The sequence below is a fragment of the Lepus europaeus genome, chromosome 13, assembly GCF_033115175.1.
Source record: "Lepus europaeus isolate LE1 chromosome 13, mLepTim1.pri, whole genome shotgun sequence".
NCBI lineage: Eukaryota > Metazoa > Chordata > Mammalia > Lagomorpha > Leporidae > Lepus > Lepus europaeus.
Window position 1 is genome coordinate 8,435,914 of NC_084839.1, and position 16,792 is coordinate 8,452,705.

At 58.7% G+C, this 16,792-nt stretch overlaps 1 protein-coding gene across 1 annotated transcript; it reads left to right on the plus strand.

The window, feature by feature from the left end:
* Positions 1 to 12,067: 12,067 nt before the first annotated feature.
* On the plus strand, positions 12,068 to 13,838 carry KCNF1 (potassium voltage-gated channel modifier subfamily F member 1). Its single transcript, XM_062210129.1, has one exon. It carries the CDS (start codon positions 12,068 to 12,070, stop codon positions 13,556 to 13,558), a length of 1,491 nt encoding a protein of 496 aa, XP_062066113.1. The 3' UTR covers positions 13,559 to 13,838.
* Positions 13,839 to 16,792: the final 2,954 nt, after the last annotated feature.

Below are 16,792 nucleotides of genomic sequence, written 5' to 3' on the forward strand. Positions count from 1 at the left end.
AAAAGCAAAGAACTTCAGTCTTTCTAACCCCAGTAAAGATCAGCGTGATTTCTCCTTGGAAACTTCTGAACAATTCTGTTAGGGTGTCATCAACGTGCAACAAACTATGTATTTTTTTTAAAAAAGATTTATTTATTTATTTGAAAGGCAGAGTTACAGAGAGGCAGAGACAGACAGAGAGAGAGGTCTTCCCTCTGCCTGTTCACTCCCCAGATGACTGCAACAGCTGGAGCTGCTGTTATGCCCAGGTCAGTCGTCCCCACAGACCACCAAGGAGCCGATACCGCTGTAAAGCACACGAGAGTTTTATTGCAGGTCCGGGCCTGGACTCTGAATCAACACCGACGCAGCGGGTCTGAATTGAGAGCCCCGACCCTTCAGTGAACAGGGTTTTTATAGGGTTTTCAGAGACATTCTATACACATCTATACATCTCATCAGAGGACATCTCCTAGAACTGATTAGTGCATCCAGTGGCGGGAACGGACCTCCTAAAGGTGGCTGGGTGGCTTTGGGGTGGATGCCTTTTGAACTGATTGGCCGAAGCACAGGGTCCGGGCTGCTGGGTGTTCATGCCGAACTGCAGGGTCTCGGGAAGCTATTAATGGCCTTATCTGCCCTGAGAAGACACCAGGGACTCTAGGTATTTCTCTGTTATCTGCTAATCGGCTGTTGCTAGGAGAGTTCATCGCAAGAGGAGTACATTTATTTACTTTTAGGAGCTTCTGGCTCAGAGTTCAGGGCCTGGTCAGGCCCAAGTTACAAGATGGAGGCCTAATTTAAAATAGTTACACCTTGATCCAGGCTCAGATCTCACAGCTGCACCGATAGGAAGCCAGGAGCCAGGAGATTCTTCCAGGTCTCCCTTGTGGGTAAAGGGGCCCAAGCACTTGGGCCATCTTCTACTGCTTTCCCAGGCCCTAGCAGAGAGCTGGATTGGAAGTGGAGCAGCTGGGACTTGAACCCGTATGGGATGCTGGTGCTGCAGGCTGGGGCTTTAACCCTCTGCGCCACAGCACTGGCCCCCAAACTATGTCTATTTAGAGCAGTTTCACTTATCGACGTAGATAAAGCTGCAGACCCACGGGCACAGCTGTGGTCAGGGTAACGCAGGAAAAGCTATCCATCCCCCACCCCCAGGTGATCCTTCCTCTCTGGCCGCCTTCTCCCATCACGGGCAACACGGATGTGTCTTCGCTCACTGCGCGGCAGCCCCTTCTCCCATCACGGGAAGCCAATTTCCTAACATTTTGTGGAAGTGCGAATGTTCCCTTTCCCCAGCTTCTTCCACCCAGCAGAGTCAGCTGGCGATCCACCCGTGCTGCCGTGTGAGCAGTGGGATTCCTTTCACGCGTCAGTGCATGGATTCGCCGCGATGCCTGTATTCACTACCCGCCAATGCATACTTGGGTCCTAGTTTTTGCCTATAATAAAAAAGCCGCCTCGGACATTTCCGAATAAGATCTATGCTTTCAGTTTGATAACTAAGGGTGGGGTGGCTGGGTCATGTGCAGTGTGTCTATCTTAAGAAATCACCTGTTTTCCAAGTTGTTGTACGGTCCCACCAGCAGTGTAGGAGTATCACTGCTCACCTCCTCACCTGCTTTTATTATTATTATTATTATTATTATTATTATTATGGCGATCCTAGTGATAAGCGGTGTTCCGTGATGGTTTGGGTTCCCATCTTCTTGACTGTTCATGGTGAGTCTCTCTGTGTGCTCACTGGCCATTTGCATGTCCTCTCCTCTCATGGTGGTTTTGGGGGGCTATTTGTCTTTGTGGGGTTTGTATTCGCTCCAAACACAGCTCCTGATCAGACACAGGATTTGCAAGCATGATCTTTCATACTGTGAGTTCTCCTCTCACTTTCTTGATAGTCTCCTTTGACACAGAAGGTTTTAAACTGATCCAGTCTTTCCCTTTTGGTTGCTTGTGTTTTTAGTGTCATCTTGGACACATTAATTGCTAGATATACGACCGCAAAGATCTTACCCTTATTTATTTCCAGGAATTTCAACATTTTATCTTTTATTTTTAAATATTTATTTATTTGAAAGGCAGAGTTACAGAGAGAGAGAGAGAGAGAGAGAGAGAGAGAGAGAAAGAGAGAGATGTCTTCCATCCACTGGTTCACTTCCCAAATGGCAGCAATAGCTGGAGCTGGGCTGATCTGAAGTCAGGAGCCAGGAGCTTCCTCCAGATTTCCCACATGGGCACAAGAGCCCAAGGACTTGGGCCATCCTCCACTGCTTTCCCAGGCCATAGCAGAGAGCTGGATCAGAAGAGGAGCAGCCGGGACTTGAACCAGCACCCATATGGGATGCTGGCACTGCAGGAGGCAGCTTTACCTGCTATGTCACAGCGCCGGCCCTGGAACTTCATAGTTCTATCTCCTTCATTTTGGTCTTTGAGCTATTTCAGGTAAGTTTGTATATGGTGTGAGGTAGGGATTCCGAGTCATTCGTTTGAGTGACAGGTGCCACAGCGCCTTTTGTTAAAGGATGATTCTTTCTTCATTGAGCTGCTGTGGCATCCTCTTGGAAAACCAACTGACCCTACATATGACAGCTCATTTCTGAACTCAGTTCTACCCCATTTATCCATACGCCTCTCCTCATGCCAGCCCCGCACCGTCTTGATTGCTGTAGTATTGTAATGAGTGAGGATGATTTACTAAACATTGTTTAGGTTTTTGCCTCTACGTTTTTGGTAGTGTTCTGTGGTTTTCTTGCAATGTCTGTGTCTGGGTTTGGTATCAAGTCAGTGCTGCCTCAGAATGGAGTTGGGGGAGTGTTTCTTCCTCCTCTACTTTTTTTTTTTTTTTTTTTTGACAGGCAGAGTGGATAGTGAGAGAGAGAGACAGAGAGAAAGGTCTTCCTTTTTGTCGTTGGTTCACCCTCCAATGGCTGCTGTAGCCGGCGCATCTCGCTGATCCGAAGCCAGGAGCCAGGTGCTTCTCCTGGTCTCCCATGGGGTACAGGGCCCAAGCACTTGGGCCATCCTCCACTGCCTTCCCGGGCCACAGCAGAGAGCTGGCCTGGAAGAGGGGCAACCGGGATAGAATCCGGCACCCCGACCGGGACTAGAACTGAGTGTGCCGGCGCCGCAAGGCGGAGGATTAGCCTGTTAAGCCACGGCACCGGCCTCCTCCTCTACTTTCTATGAGAGTTTGCATAGGGTTTGTGTTATTTCTTTCTTAAAAGCATGGTAGAGGGGCTGGAGCTGTGGCACAGCAGGGTAAGCCACCGTCTGCAGTGCTAGCATGTCATCTGGGTGCTGGTTCGAGTCCTGGTTGCTCCACTTCCAGTCTGGCTCCCTGCTCAGACACCTGGAAAGCACGGCAGGAGGCCCAGGTGCTTGGGCCCTGTGCCCACCTAGGGAGACCGAAAGGGAGGGTGCCTTGAAGCAGCTGCATTCGTGGTCATTTGTTGCACATCAACAGGAAACTCAGACCACTGTGGTTCTAACCCTCGGGGAACAGGGCAGTGGAGAGATACAAACGCCGGGCTTGCTTTCACGTCATCCCTCAGCATCCCGGGGCGGGGCGGGGGGCGACGCTGGAGCCCCTGAGGATACCAAAGCCCATGCAGGCTCAAGTCCCTTCTCTGAGGCCAAGTGGTATTCACACAAACCCCCGTGTCTTTCAGATCATCGCTAGATTACTTATACCTGATACAAGGGCGAAGCTATGCAAACAGTGCGGTTCTGTATTGTTTGGGGAATAATGACTGGAGGAAACCAGCCTCGGTCGGCACAGACACATTGTTTACTCTGAAGAGCTTCGTTCTGGCACTGGTTGCATCCACGTAGGCAGAGACCGTGGCTACGGCGAACCAACTGTGTGTATTAATTTTCCAGCTAAATTAAAGGAGAATGCTAAAGGACTTGTTCTCTTTGTCAGCTGCTCTGTTTCACCCTCCCAGGGTGCTTTACCAAGAAGCACAAAAGCGGACAGAGACACGGGCTCCCACTCCCCTCCACTCCGAGGCCCTGAAGCTGGGCTGGCCTGAGTCTGCTCCCCGCCTGCCTTTCATTTCGCTTGCGAAAGTCTGGACAATTCAGTCTGAGGCCCAGAGCAGGTGCCACTGGCAGCGCCCAGGGCAGCCGCAGCCTGCAGAGCCCCGACCCGACCTCTGCCTGTAAATCGGGGGCAAGAGGCACGCCTGCCACACACACACACACACACACACACGGTCCTCCACCCACCACCTGGCCATGAGTCACGGCAGAATTGTGCCTGCCGTGAGGATGGGGGCCAGGGAGGTGGCAATGACTGTGCCCCCGCCCCCACCATCTACCCCTCCTTTTCTGCACCCCTCCAACCTCTAGTCATTTGCCAACCCTGCTCCCACTCAGCATTCTGCTTCTTCCTCTAAGATGTCAGGATGCAGAGGGTCACCACCTCAGCCTAGAAAACAAAAAGGAAGCTTAGGAGCTGGGGTAAAAGCCCCCAAAGTTTCCACTCTCTTCCACTTCCCATCCTCCTCCTGCCTACCCCGTTTCCTACCCAGCATCGCCCCCTTCCTGCTGCTGCTGCCCTGGCCTGCCAGGGGCCGGTCTAGGGGGCAGGAGTAGGTGGGCTGAGCCTCTGTCCATCAGTTCCTCTCGGTGGGTCGGGGGGGGGGAGGCTGGGGGCAGGCAGCTCGCAGGTGCTGATGGGTGCACACTGCACATAATGAGGTGCAAATTTCTGATGGGGTACACACATGAATATTAATGAGAGGTATTATTAAAATCAGCAAAACACAAAGAAACCCTAGCTGAGCAGGACTGATGATTTCATTAAAAGGGCCTGGATTACAGCCTGCATCGCTCCCTGTCTAGACAGATCGCTCAGACACATGTGCGGGTTTTAATCAGCGCCGTGGAAATGGAGCGTTCTGCAGCCCCAAATGTTATTGTTCAGCAACAAGCGCATTCGATAAAGAGGAGAGCGGCTCCAATGATCGACTTCCCACGATGCCTGCATCCACTCTGGGGGGTCTTTGCCATCCCCGTTTAAATGAAAAGCGCCCAGGAGGCAAAATCGCTGCCGCTTTCTTGCGTCTCCTAAGAGATTCCTGCTCCCAGCCCCGCCCCCGTGAGCCAGAGGATGTATAATTTTGTAGACGTCAGATGCAGGGCTGGAGGCATCACAGCAAGATACTTTCCGTTTTTAGCCAGAAAGTTCCGACTTTTTTTTTTTTTTTTTGGTAGGTTTAACCCTTTAGGAAATTCTGGATGGATCCAGGCTGCCGGCTTGGTTTTCGCAACGTTGACTTTCAGGTGGGAGAGAACACGTGTTGTGTTGTTCTAACCTCTGCAGTCCTGGTTGGATCCTCCCCAAATCCCAGCGAGGTCTTTGGGGTCAGAGCAGCGGCGTCTGGGTGCGTGCGGCAGAGGGGAGGGGAGACGGGCAGCCTCCCCCAGGCTGGGGCTGCCACCAGCAGGTGCTGGGGGCTGGGCAGCAGAAGCACGCCCCTGCTCATCCCAGGGCTCCGGAGCTGCAGGTTGGAGATGAGGGTGCTTCATTTTGGGGGCCTCATTCTCTGGCCGCTTCTCTCCAGGAGCTGCAGGTGGGAGACAGGCGTCTCTCCCTCCTCCTGTTCTTGGGAGGTCCCGCCCTTTTGGCCTCACGTGACCTGACTTGTGGTGCTGAACTCCCTACCTCCAAATACAATTCATATGGGCGCTTAGGGCTTCAATGTATGGATATGGGGGGGGGGGTGTACAAAAGCACCCAGTCCAGAACAGAGGCTGTACTACAGGCTGGGGAGCACTGGACAAGGAGGCTCTGTCCACTCCGGCCAAGTGAACGGACCCGGGCTGGGAGGATGAGCAGGTTCGGTGGGTAAGGAGTGGGGGGCCTTCTGGGCTCTGGTCCGTGTGATTCACAGGGCTCTGTCCGTGTCCGGCCCGCTTCCCTCCACCCAGCAGCTGGCTGCCAGGGCGCTGAGCTGGCCACTGTCAGAGAGAGGAACAGGCCGGAGCATGCTGGGGTGGGGACGAGGACACGAGACTGGCCCTGCGCTGTGGGACAGCAGAGGGCTGCGTGGGCCCCTGAGGAAGAGCTTGGGCAAGCGGGGCAACTGAGCCCCGGGGCAGGGGCGGCGCTGCAGCCTGTGGGCCCTTTGCACAGAGCAGGTGGAGGCCAGTGAGGCGTTGGCTGCTGTCTGCCCCTGCGTGAGCAGCTGCCCTCCTCTCCACACTGCTCCTCCTGGACCTGTGCAGGACGACCGGCCACAGGGGCTGTGACAAGACGCACTTGTCCGACAGTGGAATGCTATACAGCTGTGAAAAGGCAGGAGGTACCATGCAGACCTTGAACCGGATGGCCTGTCCACCGTGACAGTGGAAACCAGCGCCAAGGGCCACCCACAGGAGCATCCCGATGTGCGAGAAGTATCCAGAACAGACAAGTCTGTAGGCAGGAAGCAGACTCATGGTTGCCGGCTCTGGGAGAGCTTGGGGGGGTCGTGGCTAAAGGTGTGGGGTCGATTTGATGAGCATACTCTGAAATTAGCCGCTGGGGCTGGTTGCAAAACAGCAAATACACCAGGAGCACTGGTTTGTTCACTGACGTGGCTCTGGGACACGGACTGTGAATTCTACCCACGCAGGGCCATTGCACATCAGATCTCTGCTCCTCCTCAGCCACTCACAGCCCGTGGCTGCCGTGCGGGGTGGTGCTCGGGTGGGTGCCCTGTCGGCTGGGCGAGGGGTCCCTGGTCTGTTGAGCCTCGTGCTGTCTGCTCCCCGATCTCCCCCTCCCTCGGCCCAATACGCATCTCCCATCCTTGGGCTTGCTTTGCCGTCCCCACAGCTGAAGCCTGTGCTCTGTGACTACTCTCTGTCTGTCTCATCTTCCACTCGGTCCTGAGAGCACAGGACGGAGCCTGGACGTCAGCAAGGGCCGGTCACATCCTCCATGCACCGAGATGCGTCAGCCCCTCCCTCCTCCTGGCTGCACCTGCTATGGCTGTGTCCTTGCCCCACGGATGGAAAACTGGGCAAGTGCTCGCTGCGGTGGGGGGCATGCGCTGGTATTTGAGGGCTGCCATGGCAAAGCACCACACACCGGCGGGTCTCACACAACAGCCATGAGTTCTCTCACAGTTCTGGAAGACGGAAGGCCACAATCAAGGCGCCCTCAGCATCTGCCGCCTCCTGGGGCCTGTCCCATGGGTCCGGTAGTGACACGCTGTCCTGGTTCCTTGGGGCATGCCAGCGTCATGGCCACCTCCACCTCCACTGTCCCCCATGGTCCCCTGTGTGTCTTTGGCTCTCATCAGGAGCCCAGTGATTGGACTTAGGGCACATCCTACCCCGGGGTGATCTCATCTTTACTTAAAGCCTCAAAGACCCAATTTCCAAATAGGTTACATTCACAAGTACTGGGGTTAGAACTTTGAACCTGTTTTTTTCCTTTTCCTAAAAGATTTATTTTATGTGTTTGAAAGGCAGAGTTACAGAGAGAGAGACAGAGAGACAGAGATCTTCCACCCACTGGTTCACACCCCAAATGGCAGCAATGGCCAGGACTGGGCCAGGCTGAAGCCAGGAGCCAGGAGCTTCATCCAGGTCTCCCACGCGGGTGCAGGGGCCCAAGCACTTGGGCCATCTTCTACTGCTTTCCCAGGCCATTAGTGGAGAGCTGGATCGGAAGTGGAGCAGCTGGGACTCGAACCGGTGCTCATAGGGGATGCCAGCACTGCAGGTGGTGGTTTGACCTGCTGTGCCACAACGCCAGCCCTGAGCCTGTATTTTCTTTTTTTATTTGGTGGGGAGCACTCTCCCACCCAAGGGAGCACTTTCAGCTAGCAGCCTCACACCATCAATAAATGCCAGAGCTTGGCGAGGCCCCCACTCACAGCCGTTTTCTTCCCCGCCCCATCAACCGACAACCATGCGTGAATGCACAGAAGTCCACGTCACCCATTTTACAGCCAGGGAAACTGAGGGCGCAAGAGGGCCAGCCTTCTGCTTCCCTCCCCTGGCAGAGCAGGGTTCCTGCACCTGCCTCACACCTCCCCTGCCCAGCCTCTGACGCAGGGGGCCCCCTGCCCTGAGCAAGCTCTCCGGACCCCGGCAGCTGGGCTGTCCGCCCCATGCAGCCTCTGCGGCTCGCCCTGTCCCTGGCGTCCTGCCGACAGGCACCTGCTGTGGGCTGATGGCGGGCATCTTCATGGCTGCCCCTGGGGGCTGGGATTTTCTGAATGGACTTGCTCCAGCCACACTGTTTTTTTTTTTTGTTCTTGTTGTTATTTTTCCTGTCTGATACACTGATATTTTCTGTCCTGTCCGATCTCTCTAACAAAACGCCTGTTAGCACTCACTACAGGGATTTCACCAGCAGCTACCGAGCAGCGATGGGAAGAGGTGGGTCTGTTTCCCACTCACCCCGACGGTCTCGGGCCTGCTGGCCCCACCTCCTGTGTGTCCCTCCTCGGCCGAGGCAGGTAACCCACATCTGGCGGCCAGGCTCCCACCAAGCGCCGGCTCTGCCACAGCACCGAGCCTCAGAGTGCCTCAGGCTCTGGGTTTGTGTGACGTCCTTCCTCTCCCGACCCGATATCGCATCACCATTTCTCATTTTCTGTATTCTTGATGTTCTAGCAGGTGTGGCCCCCCCGGATGGGAGAGACCACCCCTCCCAAGAGTCCCACTCTCAGAGGCAGCAGAGGGCTGGGCTGGGAGCCTGGCTTTTGTACACAAACCAACCAACCCCACCATCTCCTTATCAAGTAGTCACAGAGCAAGCTGAAATATCCCTTGCCCTCAGCCACACCAGGGCCAGGTACCAGACAGCCAGAGGCCACGCCTACGTCCAGAGCCTGCCAGGCTCGGTCCAAGGAGCCCATCCCTAACCACTCACCTGTCCGCCTGGCCTTGCCCGCGGATCCCTCGCTGCAGGCTCTGGCCTCCTCCGCCCCCCTCCGGCAGGGATTCCTGGCCCGTCCCCTTCCCTGGGAACTTGTGGGTCTGGGCCAGCACTCAGCCTCCTCCACAAATTAAAACTTCGAATTTCGCACCCCAGACTCTCCTCTGCAAGTGTCCAGGCTCCTGCTGCACCTTGTGTTGGCGCCAAGGGGTGCTGGAGGGGCTCTACCTGTCCGAGGAGCCCTACAAGGTGCCCCCAAGGCAAACCGAAGCCAAGCCAGCGCTGGCCTTGTGAGCAAAAGCGGCCACCCCCACCTTCCAACCAGACGACCACACCTCAGCGCCCCCTGTGGGGAAGCTGGGGAAGTCCCATTGCCTGCAGATAGCCTCAACTGTAATTGTTACTTACAAAGTCTGTTCTCTACGGGGCAATGAACCCGGTGCCCACAGCCAGGGTGGGGTGGGCACGTGGGTTCCATCTGGGCTCAACAAATGCTTTATTAAGTAACTGCATGAATGGGTGTCTTTTAGCTCACTACGCTCAGACTGACATGCAACTTGAACTTCACCCTGCAGGTGCAAGGGAGCAACTAAAGACAGTGAAGAAGGGAGGTAGCTAAGGGCTGGAAGACGAGCCTGGGTGAGCTGGGCTGAGCCCGAGGGAACAGGTCTCAGCTCCCAGCAGGACCTGGCTCAAACGCCGGCCCTCCTGGGCGATCTTGGCAGGTTACTTGACATCTTGTTTCCCAGAGATCTGAGAAGAAGGCAAAGCACGCTGGGAACACCTGGTGTTCCGAGGCGCAGTGCCTGGGAGCAAATGTGAGTGGTCGCTATTACTCACTTTCTGACCCCCCAGCTCTGGCTCTGCGGCAACGTGCCACAGGCTGAGTCTAAACGGAGTGAACAAAGCTTGTAAAAAGAAATTTTGCCAAACAACACTTACCTTTGCATGACAAATTCTACTATGCTCAGGTGTGTACCATCTCATTCAAGGAAACAAAACACTCCCAGTGACCCAGTCAATTGATTTTGCCACCCAAATACTGGCGTGACCTTAAGTTAAAAAAAAAAAAAATCAGCCTACAGAATGCATTGTTAAACAGACTTTATTTTTTTAATTTTTAAAAGATTTTATTTATTTGAGAGGTAGAGTTACAGAGAGAGGTAAAAACAGAGAAAGGTCTCCCATCTGCTGGTTCACTCCCCAATTGGCCGCAATGGCTGGAGCTGAGCTGATCCCAAGCCAGGAGCCAGGAGCTTGTTCTGGGTCTTTCATGCAGGTGCAGGGGCCCAAGCACTTGGGCCATCTTCCACTGCCTTCCCAGCCCATAGCAGAGAGCTGGATCGGGAGAGGAGCAACAGGACATGAACTGGTGCCCATATGCTGGTGCCGCAGGTGGAGGCTTACTATGCCACAGCGCTGGCTCCTAGACTTTATTTTTTAGAGAAGATCTAGGTTCACAGCGATAGCACAGAAAGCACAGAGAGCGCTCACCTATCCCATTCCACAGCGCCCCCACCATGTGGTGCCGGGATCACGGTGGATGCAGGGGCTGTACCTGCTCTGACCCATCCTTGTGGGCAGAAGATGTAGTCTGCACAAGGGAGCACTTGGGGACGGCGCTGTGGCGCAGCAGGTTAATGCCCTGGCCTGAAGCGCTGCCATCCCATATGGGCGCCGGTTCAAGTCCCAGCTGCTCCTCTTCCGATCCAGCTCTCTGCTATGCCCTGGGAAAGCAGTAGAAGATGGCCCAAGTCCTTGGGCCCCTGCACCCGCGTGGGAGACCGGGAAGAAGCTCCTGGCTTCGGATCAGCGGTGAACCATCAGATGGAAGACCTCTGCCTCTCTCTGTGTAACTCTGACTTTCAAATAATAAATAAATAAATCTTAAAAAAAAAAAAAAAGGAGCACTCGTGTTCATGCTGCACACCAGGGAGGTTGTGCAAACGCACAGCCACACCAATCCACTCCTGTAGGGGCCCGGCAGGGTAGGTTTGCTGCCCTAAAAAATCCTCCGCTCTGTATTCATCCTGCCCTCACCCCCACCCCGGAATATATTTTTAACAGACCACAGAGGATGCCAATAAAGTGCACCATTGATGCTTAAGACAGGACGGGAGCAGACAGCTGCTTGGGGCGGGGTGGGGGTGGGGCGCTGCAATGGATCAGGCGGTGGGGTAGGAAGACAGTCTGGGACACCGCGCCGGACCTCGGGGAGCCAGGAACGGACGCACTGCAAGGTCCTCACAGCGTGATTCGATCCCGCCCAGCGGCAGGGCTCAGCCAGCCCGGGCCGCAGGAGGGCTGCGGACGAAGGTGGCCAAGCTGGGCTCTTTCTCCCTTCGCCCTGTGACCCCGGCAAGTCTCTTCTGCTCTTCCAGGAGGCCGGACCGGGTGCGCTCGCAGGACAAGGTCCGGGGCCAAAGAGAGAAGCCACCGGCAGGGCAGCGTTAGGCGGTGGCCAGTCCAGCACAGGAGGGAGGCGCGCGCTCACAGGGGCGTCCTCGGGCGCGCCGCTTCCTGCCCCCAGCCAGGGGCGGCCGCGTGCCTTCCCCTCCCACCTCCTCCAAACAGCCGCCCAAGAGCAGCGGGGCAGTGCGGCCGGCTCCGAAGCCCGGGTCCTAACCCCCGCGCCCGGGGCGGGGGCAGCTGCGCGCGTCTGCCCGCGGTTAACGCCGCGCGTGCCGTGCAGAATCTCACCAGAAGAGGGTACAGTTTGCAAAGCGTTTGACGTCAGGCTGGGATCCCTATTGTGTTTAGAAACGGCTCGGGCAAGGCGAGCTCAAGTTCGCTCTCCGCACACGCGCTCGGCGGACGGCGCGGGTCCGGCGGCGACCCCGGGACCTGCCCGCCGCTGCCCGTGCGCCCACGAGGGCAGCCGGCTCCCGCAGGAAGCCGAGCCTGGGCGGAGGATCGCCACGCCGGGGAGCCGAGGGTGAGTGCCCCGGGTGAGTCCGGTGCGGCCAGAGCCCCCCGCGGCGCGCCCGGCGCCCCAGGCCCGCCCGCAGCCCCGCGGCCGAGCGCATATGCCTCCCCCGCGGCGCGCGCCCGCCGGCGGCCGCCCGCTCTGAGCACCCTTCCCGGCAGCGGGCTCCGGCCGGGAGGTCCCCGAGGGCGGCGCAGCGGGGCGCCCCGCCCGACCCCCACCCCCAGCGGCGGCAGGGCGCGCGGAGCCCGGGCTGCGAGGGCTCGCGCCGCGGGAGGATGGACGGGTCGGCGGAGCGCAGCCTCCCGGAGCCCAGCAGCCAGGGCTCGGCGGCCGGCGGCGACATGGAGATCGTGGTCAACGTAGGGGGCGTGCGGCAGGTGCTGTGCGGAGACCTGCTCAGCCAGTACCCCGAGACGCGGCTGGCCGAGCTGGTGAACTGCCTGGCGGGGGGCTACGACGCCATCTTCTCGCTGTGCGACGACTACGACCCGGGCAAGCGCGAGTTCTACTTCGACCGCGACCCGGACGCGTTCAAGTGCGTCATCGAGGTGTACTACTTCGGGGAGGTGCACATGAAGAAGGGCATCTGCCCCATCTGCTTCAAGAGCGAGATGGACTTCTGGAAGGTGGACCTGCGCTTCCTGGACGACTGCTGCAAGAACCACCTGAGCGAGCGGCGCGAGGAGCTGGAGGAGATCGCGCGCCGCGTGCGCCTCATCCTGGACGACCTGGGCGTGGACGCGGCCGAGGGCCGCTGGCGCGGCTGCCAGAAGCGCGTCTGGAAGTTCCTGGAGAAGCCCGAGTCGTCGCGCCCGGCGCGCGTGGTGGCCGTGCTGTCCTTCCTGCTCATCCTGGTCTCGTCCGTGGTCATGTGCGTGGGCACCATCCCCGAGCTGCAGGTGCTGGACGCCGAGGGCAACCGCGTGGAGCACCCGACGCTGGAGAGCGTGGAGACGGCGTGCATCGGCTGGTTCACGCTGGAGTACCTGCTGCGCCTCTTCTCGTCGCCCAACAAGCTGCACTTCGTCCTGTCCTTTATGAACATCGTGGACGTGCTGGCCATCCTGCCCTTCTACGTGAGCCTCACGCTCACGCACCTGGGCGCGCGCATGATGGAGCTGACCAACGTGCAGCAGGCCGTGCAGGCGCTGCGGATCATGCGCATCGCGCGCATCTTCAAGCTGGCGCGCCACTCCTCGGGCCTGCAGACGCTCACCTACGCGCTCAAGCGCAGCTTCAAGGAGTTGGGGCTGCTGCTCATGTACCTGGCCGTGGGCATCTTCGTCTTCTCGGCGCTCGGCTACACCATGGAGCAGAGCCACCCGGAGACGCTGTTCAAGAGCATCCCCCAGTCCTTCTGGTGGGCCATCATCACCATGACTACGGTGGGCTACGGGGACATCTACCCCAAGACCACGCTGGGCAAGCTCAACGCGGCCATCAGCTTCCTGTGCGGCGTCATCGCCATCGCGCTGCCCATCCACCCCATCATCAACAACTTCGTCCGCTACTACAACAAGCAGCGCGTCCTGGAGACAGCCGCCAAGCACGAGCTGGAGCTCATGGAGCTCAACTCCAGCGGGGCCACCGCCGAGGGCAAGGCCGGGGGCTCCCGCAGCGACCTGGACATCCTGCCCCCTCCTGAGCCGCCGGGGAAGGAGGGGCCGAGCTGGGGCAGCCGGCTGAAGCTCTCCCACAGCGACACTTTCATCCCCCTCCTGACCGAGGAGAAGCACCACAGGACCCGGCTCCAGAGCTGCAAGTGACCGAGATGTCCCAGGCCGTGGACGGATGGATGGACCGAGTGGCAGGTGTGTCCGCGGCTGCCCTCGAGGGGCTGCCCTGGGTCCCCCCTCAGCCTCTCCCAGACGTTCTCTCAAGGCCTCCCGGGGCCCATCTGACCGGGCTGGGTAAGACGCCTGTGTGTGCTGGCTGTCCAAGAGCCGGGAGAGGGGTGCAGGAGACACAGGGCAGCGTGGGCGAGCCGAGTAGCCTGGCTGGGTGGGAGCGCGCGCCCGCTTCTGTATCTCCTTCAATAAAGCCTCCTGCCCCGTGCACCCTTCCGCGTTGTGGGTTCTGTCTCGGGCTGGCTGTTGCCCCCTGGTGGGGCTCAGGCACGGCGAAGTGGCTGGCCAAGGGGTAGGTGTGCAGCCCAGGATGGCTATTTTTAGTTGAGACCTAATTAAAGAGGAGCTGCAGGCAGGGTTCAGGGCCGGGGCCACGGGCCACATTCCCGGAGGCTCTGGGCAGGCGACTCCTTCCTTCTGTGTCCTTGTGGGGAAAAGCCTGCTCCCGGAGCTCTCCCAGGAGGGGGAGGGTGTCCCGCAGCCACCGAGCAGGGCGCCTCTGTTGAGCTGTCACTGGCGCGGGGCCCTTTTCATTCCTTTGTCTTCCTTCCAGCAACCCTGCAAGACGTGCCCCCATCTTACAGACCATGAAACCGAGGCCCGGGGTCACATGGAGCAGGGATCCACTCCCAGGCCGGGCGGACCCAAGCCTGCTCATCCCCCATGACAGGGGCTTCTGCCTGGGCTCAGGCGCGCGGGGTCTGCAGAAGCAGGAGTGGTCCCTGTGCCCCAGGCGAGCTTGCCTTCCAGCCTCTGCCTTGGGGGGAATCGGCAGAGAGGACAGACCTGAGCGTGGCCCGGGCGGGGGGCGGGGGTTTGGTGTCAGCCAGTCCGAGAGCCCCCCAACACACACGGGGTGTGTAGGGAGATCCGAGCACTCCCCCTCGCCATTCCCAAACACTGTGCGGCCACCATCCTGCTGATTAACCTCTCTGATCCTGGTTCTGTTCTGTCTTACTGGGGTCCCAGCACGGCACTGGGCACTAAGTCCGTGCCCAGTCAGTTTGGCTGTCTGCATTGCTCTGCACTGGCGGGGAGGGAGCCCTGCTGCCCGCTCTGTCCTCCCCAGCTCTGCCCTGGGCGTGCGGCAGGGGCCAGGGCGTGCCACCCTTAGTCGAGGGCCCAGAGCTGGCCCCTGCTTTCTGCTTTCCACTTTCAGGGACCCCCAGAGCTCTGCTGAGACCCTGGTGCAGAGGGAGGAGCCTGCGGTGGAAGTGGGGGTGGTGCCCTCCCATGGCCTCCTGGGCTGAGTTTCCCCTGGGGGGGGGGGACCTGGGTTTTCAAAGCCTCGGCTGCAGGTGCCACATTGCAGGGGCCTGAGAGGGGCCATCATGGGAGGCAGTTGGGGGTTCGCCCTGTGGGGTGTGGGGAAATGACCAGATGGGGCCAGTGAATGGATGCGTGGTGTGGCCAGCATGTTGGTGGCCTCCCTACAACCCTCCAGCACCCCCCCCCCCCAGAACCTTGAAGGCCCCGGGCCTTTCTGCCCTGGGCCATGCTGTGTGCCCCTCCAGGAAAGGGCTGGATCCCATGACCACGGAGGCAGAGGAATGAGGGGGTGGGGTGGGGCTGGGGACGTGGGGGCTGAGTTCAGGGAGGGGAGGGTTGCGTGGCGTCCAGTGGAGACACAGGGAGCTGTTGTGGGGTGTGGTCTGTGTGTCCCCGGGCTCAGGGGGCTGTTAAGGTGTGGGAATGCCTCTCTTTGCTCCCCTTGCCCTGGGGGTCCTTGGGGATCCCCAGGAACCTGTTCCCTGGGAAGGGGGGAGCTGAGGGACTGGGGGGGGGGTAGGCTGCCTGGTCTCCACCCAGGGCAGGAGGGAGGGCTGCAGATTCAGCACTGTCTGGGAGCTCACCACGTGCACCCATTGCAAGGAGGGGGAGACTGAGCGTCAGAGAGGCATGGGCAGTTTCTCTGAGCTGCATTGGATGGGATCCTGGCCCCAGGCAAGCTCAGCGTGTGACAAAGAATCCTCCTAGGGTGACAGGCTCTGCCATGGGGGGCTGATGGGGCCTGTGAGAGCCGGGGGAGCGGGGGTCTTTCTGGGACAAGGTACTTGAACTTCACTGTACCTTAGAACCATCATGGGAGCCTTCAAAACTCCCCATGTGCAGCCTGCACCCCATAGCCGTTAGCCACGATCTCCGGGGATGACACCCAAACATCAGTGGTATTTTTTTAACTTTCAGAGCAGTGAGTCATTTGAAGAGCTTATTCACATGTAGATTTCTGAGTCTGTAGATCTGGGGGGGCCTGGCACCCAGGCTCTGGAGGGGGCCGACGCGTCTGGTCCACAGTCCCCACGCAGCACAGCAGTCCAGTTCCTAGTTGGAAATGGTTGCAAACATTGCAAGGAGGAACAGCATTTTGCTGCGCCTGGGAAGTACACCGCATTGAGAGGCCAGTGCCCGTGGGGATGGTCTCATTGGGATAGAGCCGTGTCCATCTGCTTGTGGCCGGATGGTCGGTGGTCGCTGTAGCACACAGACCTGAGTAGCTGAGATGGAGAGTGTGTGGCCTCAGAGCCGGAATGCTTGGCTCTCTGGCCGGGGGCTGGAGGAGAGGGTGGCCAAGGCAGGGCTTGGCAGGTGAGCTGGGAGCTGTCCCCAGGGAGGAAACGCCAGCTCTAGCCTCAGGGAGGGCGTGGCACCAAGGGATGTCTGCAGAGAGGCCTCCCACTCTGTCCCCCGCCCTGTCCAGGGCATGAAGCTGTCTTCTCCTCCCTTGAGAAACCCAGGTCCTGCTTCCCCACGGCGGGTCAGTGCGACCCGGCTCCCGCTCTCCGTCGGCTTCGTCCCCTCCTTCCCGCAGTCAGGTGCCAGCCCCCGGCCTGGGGCCCCCCGGTCACATGTTTGTCTCCAGCTTGGGTGCATCTCCCAGGCTTCATGGAACCTGCTCATGTCAGTCGAGAGAGAAAGAAGGACCCGTGCCTGGGGGCTGCGAGTGTGCAGGTTAAAAGGAAAGCGAGGCGTTTTCCAGTGTACCCCGCCATTGTTCAGACAGGAAACTAGGGCCCTGAGCCCTGGGCACTTGCATGAGGGGCATTCGTGGGAGGCCTGGAGGTCACAGCCTGTGTCAAGGTCCACCTTGTCCAGCTTCTCATAGTGCTGGGAACACACGGCGAAGGCCATTTCAAAACCAGGCAGTGTGAGTTC